The sequence below is a fragment of the Rhagoletis zephyria genome, unplaced genomic scaffold (assembly GCF_001687245.7).
Source record: "Rhagoletis zephyria isolate East Lansing unplaced genomic scaffold, Rhagoletis_zephyria_1.1 Rzeph_scaffold_00813, whole genome shotgun sequence".
NCBI classification, from domain to species: Eukaryota; Metazoa; Arthropoda; class Insecta; order Diptera; family Tephritidae; genus Rhagoletis; species Rhagoletis zephyria.
Window position 1 is genome coordinate 17,780 of NW_016157897.1, and position 7,031 is coordinate 24,810.

Here is a 7,031-nt window from a genome sequence, read left to right on the forward strand (position 1 = left end):
ATCATGTATGCGGTAGCTTTCGGAAAGGTGGAAACATATATTTAATACTTGCGCCGGGTATTTAATGTTCGGCTCCGCCCGAACTTAGACTTTCTTACTTGTTAATTTCTGTCTTGGTTTTTATTAATTTCGAAGAAGCATTTGAGAAGTGAAGAACAAAAGCGTGTACAAACGAAAAAATATAACAACAATGCCATTGTTAATATGTTGGAGTAGTTTTGTGCTACTCTGATGTAATGCAGGGATGAGTATATGGTCCTGCTCTAGGACATCGCAATGTTAATTGGACCATATTTCTTACTTGAATTGTGGTTAATTTTGGAGTACTCCTTGGTCCTTAGAGAGTATTCTTTACACGCATGCATGGAGTAGTCGCGATTTTTGCAGGGTAGTGGCTGTGACTGTTAAGCTGATGCCAGATAAAACAATCTTTTACTACTTTTTTACTCGTCAAAATTGCTATGGATTTTATATATTTAGCTTTAAAGATAACAGCAATGCAATGTTTCTGCATGAAAACTCGAATTTGGACGAAACATAAATAAATACTAAACCGGCTGATTGTCAACGCGAGCAAAAAGATGGGAGTTGGCCATCTTTTCGCTTTGTTCTGCAGCTGCAACGATCTATGTGGCATGCTTTGTTCATTTTCATACAATTCATCTTATCTGCTATTGGAGTAGGCGCAATCGCGCCATCTTACAATATATAAAAACATCACTGCGACATTGCGACTGTTCCTTTGTCACAGTATGTCACGGTGACTTTTCGAAAGTTGTCACAACAGTTACCCGTGACTTTTGAGTAACCGTGATAAAGTCACAGGTACGCAAATTTCTGCCACCTCTATTGGACTTAACGTATATTTTTTGGTAAATTTTTTTTGTGGAAGATGTTGCTCATTTTCTATATACAAAAAAATGTTTGAACATACTTTGCATCAACGGTAAGGCCAAGATACTTCAATTTTGCACTTTTTTATACAACAATTTAATGGGCTACAAAACTGCATACTCGAAAAAATTTTGGAAAATTTGATTAAAATATTTAAAATTTTGATCATTGTTTGTTAAAATTCGTCGAANTTTCTGCCACCTCTATTGGACTTAACGTATATTTTTTGGTAAATTTTTTTTGTGGAAGATGTTGCTCATTTTCTATATACAAAAAAATGTTTGAACATACTTTGCATCAACGGTAAGGCCAAGATACTTCAATTTTGCACTTTTTTATACAACAATTTAATGGGCTACAAAACTGCATACTCGAAAAAATTTTGGAAAATTTGATTAAAATATTTAAAATTTTGATCATTGTTTGTTAAAATTCGTCGAATTTTTATAAATCTTTTACAAGTTTGAAATTTTTATTTACATGTTTTTTTTTAGATAGTAGGTTATATTTTCATAAAAAAATAATAAACATTTNCTTTTATAAATCTTTAACAAGTTTGAAATTTTTATTTACATGTTTTTTTTTTAGATAGTAGGTTATATTTTCATAAAAAAATAATAAACATTTTGTAAACAAAGAAAAGTTGCCAAAACTTGCTAAAATATCTTTTCGCTATTTACATTCTCACCATCGTATATATTTATTGTATGTATACATTTTTGCGATAATTTTTCAAGTTTTTTCTCTTTGTTTTGTTTTAAATAAAACTGTATTTAAATATTGTGGAATCGCCATGTTCTTCGCCAGTGTTTTTTTTCTAATTTTTATACCCGAGCGCACTTGTGCACAAGGGTATATTAATTTTGNGAATCCATCAGACAAATTGGATTTTCATTAATACGTGGCTTTTTTCTTAGCAAAAATCGAGTCAAAATTCTATTTTTTGAATTTTTGAAATTTTACACTTCAAATCAGCATCAAAAAATCTATAAGATGAGGTCGGCCCGGTTTTTGATATAAAATACGATCAAATTTTGTTGAATCATGTTATTTTTGAGTTTATTTAGTAAAATTTTGTCGTATGCGACAATTTTCAACAAATTTGCAGCCACTTTGTATGAAATACGACAAAATGTGTTACAAAATTGTGCTTAATTAACGATACTTTATATTCACTATATCGGAAACTTAAGGAGATATCGGCTTAGTATAACTCCAGTATTGGTACTAAATAATCGATCAAATTTTAGTCAATTTAGTCAAATGAAATATGCTGAAACTGATAACACCATTCGAATGATCTTAGTTTATAATGCATAACTGCACCTATAACTAAAAATCGTCAGAATGGCGTTACGGCAATCTCTTATCCACGCGACGAAATGTAATTTCAAATGTCAACTCATGAACACAACAGAAAAGTAGCGAGTTGGTTTACTTTCGAAGGAAACTGCGTTAATGATTCGTAGCGGCCTTGTCTGTAATATATGTATGTACATAAAGCTGGAACTTCATAGGCAAGCGTATGCGTACGTATACGTATGCATGCGTTTGACAGCTGATTTGTATACACATGTTCTTATGGGATAAACTCCATAAGAACGCGAGTAAGCGCAGAGAACGGACAAAAATTCGAATGAATTCGAATTCGAGTTGAATTTTCTCAACTTTCATGCATTTGCTTGCGCAGGCAACCAACTTAAAGTTAATTACACCAGGCTTTCCCAAAGTGGGAGCGTATGCCTGTGGTGCCGCTAGTGGCTAGAGTATACTAGTGGTGCGGGCAAATTCTTTAAACTTTCCATGTACAACGCAAGCGGTTTGATCAAAACACACAACATGTTGTCTCAAATGATCATACAAATATTACGATCATCTAACACGCAACTGTTCAGTTGATCAGAAGTGCAAAACAACGCGTTCAGAAGGTGCAATCGCAACAGTTACTGAGCTGTTGCGCCTTCTGAACGCGCCCAATTTCCATATAAAATTCGAAAAATTTAAATCATTTTTCAATTAAATTTCTTTCGTGAAATTGGCTGTAAAAGTTATTTTCTGTAAAAGTTATTTTCTTAGCATTACCAGCGTTAACTTGGAAAGTTTAGAAAAAAACCATTGTCTAATATTTTACCCAACATTGACTCTGAGGATGCCTACAGCTGGATAACNCAAAGTTTAATCAAAATTTCAAACATTTTACTACAGCTGCAATTTTATAGTGCAATATGTTTATTTGTATACGCATATAAAGTACATTTAACTCATGAAAACAATTTAAAAACAATTTACATATTTAAATTCGCTGTTTACATTTAACTCATATGGCAAGTGTTTCAGTGCACGGCCGTGGTTTAAACTTTAAACTAATATTAGCCAATAAAATGTCAGCCAGCTGTTCAACTTAAACTCAGTTTACTGAAAAACTGGCGCATAGTAGTTTTATTTTAATTTAGTCTCCGTTTGCAGTTCTTATGCCGCTAATTGCTCATCAATTACAAGTTTCGCGTAGTTATCTTACTGCCATACCTAAACAAAAGCGTCAGCGTTGTCTGGCTGTCAAAATATTCTCATGCCCATACAATTTGTATGAAGCAAACCGACACAACGCGGCGTCAACGCTGAGCGGTTGGAAAATCCGATTTTGAAAGGCCGTTAGGTATTGAAGTTGGCTGCAGAAAATGGCGAAGCTGTCATTTTCGTGTTACACGCAAACAAACCTATGCTTACTGTTGGTGTTATTTCTGCATTTGACGCAGCGTTGACGCTTTTGTTTAGGTATGTCACTTCAGCGCTAACGCTAGGCGTTAGAAACCGCTCCGCCCAACGCTTTTGTTTAGGTATTGCAGTTAGTGTTTCGTTAAATATTTCGTTCATATTGCCAAATTTCCTGCAAATACATAAGAATTTACAAAATGAATTTCAATACTAACTGCCTACTTTGCGTACTTTTCTACTACCATTTTCTCACCAAGGGATTTCATTCTTCCCATTTCTCTGTCCTTCGTAAATGTACCCTATTATAAGGGAGTAATTATCTACCCTTTAATTATTGAATCATAAAATTTTAGTATGAAAAAGTGCAAGTTTGAAGTTGCTGAAAATCCCGTTGATTTTTGATAATTTCTTTTGCTGAGGCAGTTCTTTATTTTCCTCCATATAAAGGTATTATCGACCATAGTTTATATATAGGCGCGTTACGCCGCCCATAAAAAATACCAAAAATCAAGTTTTTTTTTTAGCATTTTAAATTTGCACTTTTTAAAATTTAGTGGATTATAGAACAGCAGACCAATGATTATTTTTAAAATAGGTGTTAAAAACTTGGAAATTCTGATTTACCTTTGTTTAATTTTTGCAAATTTTGTACAAAGTTGGAGATGTTTATTTATTTGGGGTATTAGACGGCTTGCTAAATGACAAGCCTGACTTCATTTGTTTCAAACAACTGTTTTTACTTGATATTTTCATATGTCTAATCGATATATTGGTGAAACTCAGGAAAATTAAGTGCGGAATTACAATAAATTTTAACTAAAAAATGTTGTGATACCGGCTGTTAATGTACAGATATTCCTACTGGGTATCTATACATCTCTAAACAAGTACTTACTTACATATGTATGACCTTAACCATATGCAGGCAGATACGCTTCGTATTTTTTCGGTAAACACTGGTATGCACATACACACGATCCAGAAAATAAAGGTCGCGCCATTCGCGGACCGCTAACCCTCTCTTCGTCGATTTGACAGCATCCACCCAATCGCTGACGTCATAAAATACTTTTGTTTACATTCACTGTTGCCAACTTCATGCTTTTCGCACCAAATTTAGTGCGTATTCAAAATGCGAAAATTTTTGACTTTTGTGCTTGGTGCGTTTTTGGTGCTTTTGTTTTTAGTTTGAAGACACCAAATTAGAAAATCTTAAAAAAATTGAAGAAAAATGTATAGCAATCGTAAGTGTGGTAAACAATTTTACAAGAATTTAAACAAAATCATGGCACAGTGACAATCATAAGTGACAAAGAAATATGTGGCAGCACCTTCAATCATGCCAGAAGAAATCGACCGTTGTGCAAAAAACATTGATTTTTGAATCGGCATCCTTACAATAAAATTATGTATTCATACATAGTCCATAAAATACACCAATAAAAATTTCGTGATTTTTCAAAGTCAAAACTTGGCAACACTGCCTTTTGGTCGATGCTTCCTCTTTTTCTTGTCGAGTTCGTCTTGCTCTCTCATTCCAGTATTTATTGACGTCACGGCCAGCTGCTCTCAGCTCGATTGGCGCAATCTTGTATTCTATCATTCTTGGCACATACATATGTACAAATTTTCTCTTTTGTATGCATATCTGCCTGCTCACAAACGGCTTGTATATTTGCCCGTGGCTGTACTCGTAGCAACAACACTGCTCAGTTGCGTTGGTCGAATTCACTGCGTTTCGACTTCGAAAATATCGCAAAGCCCGCAGTATTGTATTGAACCTTGTCGACGATGGAGGATTTTGTAGCCGAAGTACGCAAAAGAGAATTTTTGTGGAATAAAAAGATGATACCATTGGGCATAAAACAAAGAACTACAGACAAACTATGGCAAGAAGTTGCGGACGCGTGTAGTATTTCAAGTGAGTGCGATNTATTCAGTGTGGCCAGAACTTTTTGGGCCGACCGGCTAAATTGTCAAAAAAGAACCGCTTAAAAACGGCTAAAATTTTCAACAAAAATTAACATGTTTTATTTAAATAAAGAGGTAGAAAGACTAGTAAAGTCCCGAACTTATTTTTGGTTAAAAGTTGTACGTAGCTATACACTACATCACAAGTCATGTTTGTATTACTTAAGTATAAAAGAGAGATCAATTACAAATATGATTTTCTTTATACTGAAAAATTGTGCCTTCTTATATAGTAGCCTTTGTGCAACGTTACTTTTCGGCCTGCAATGGCTAATGTTTAGTCGGAAACAATATTTTGAGAAATGAACACGGAAACCCGGAAAAGAGCTGAGAATTCTTTATTAAATGAATACAATTTTTTTGAGACATTAAACAATGTTGTTAATTTTAATTCATATAGAGAAAAAATCTCTCACACATATTTTGCAAATACGGTACTTTTGACTTATAAGCGTCGTCAAAAATTCACAACTTTCGACGCTTATAACCGTAAAACCTTATATTCAAAAACCCGCTTATACCCGTCTACGGCTATAAAAAGAATAGCGCTCTGGGGCCAAACACGCATATGCGTATGAGAATTAAAACAATACAGTGATACACATTTTATAAATTATTTAAACAATTTTTTATACCCGAGGGCACTTGTGCACAAGGGTATATTAATTTCGTTCACATAACGGTTGTTTGTAACAGCCAAAACGAATCGAGATAGACATAGACAAATGTATACATAAAAGCTCAGAATGAATAGAGAAATCGATTAAGCCATGTCTGTCTGTCCGTCCGTCCGTGTACACGATAACTCTAGCAAAAATTGAGACATCTCAACGAAATTTGGTATGTAGGTTTCCATTTATACGAGGTAGGTTGGTATTGAAAATGGGCGAAATCGGACTTTAACCACGCCCACTTCCCATACAACGGTAATTTCCAGAAATACGAAAACTGCGATATTTTATTTAATTATTTATTTTAACCGCTGCACCAATTTCTTCCAAACTTGGCACAATTGTTGGCCTAGATACAGCATAATAACTGGCCGAAAATTTAAAAAATCGGACAATAACCACGCCCACTTCCCATATAACGGTAATTTTCGGAAATACGAAAAGTGCGATATTTTAGTAACTACTAAAGATTATTCACTCAAAATTGATATTTACAACAATTTTTAGATGAAAAATAAGAATATTATAAATTTTTGGAAAATGGGCGTAGCCACGCCCACTTATGGTTACATATGTATACCTTGGTAACCGCTGCACCAATTTCTTCCAAACTTGGCACAGTGGTTGGCCTTGGTACAGCATACTAAATGGCCGAAAATTAAAAAAAATCGGACAATAACCACGCCCACAACCCATATAACGGTAATTTAGAGAAATACAAAATCTTCGATAAATCAGTAAATATTAAAGCTAATTTATTCAAAATTGATGCTTGCAACA

At 34.1% G+C, this 7,031-nt stretch overlaps 1 protein-coding gene across 1 annotated transcript in view; it reads left to right on the plus strand.

Annotated features, from left to right (window-relative positions):
• The first annotated feature begins 5,266 nt into the window (after window positions 1-5,266).
• The window catches only part of LOC108361671 (uncharacterized), a 7,702-nt gene continuing 5,937 nt past the window's right edge, over window positions 5,267-7,031 (plus strand). The window contains exon 1 of the mRNA XM_017614361.1: window positions 5,267-5,530. Within this exon, the coding sequence (XP_017469850.1) occupies window positions 5,401-5,530 (130 nt within the window). The 5' untranslated portion in view covers window positions 5,267-5,400. The remainder of the gene's footprint in view (window positions 5,531-7,031) is intronic.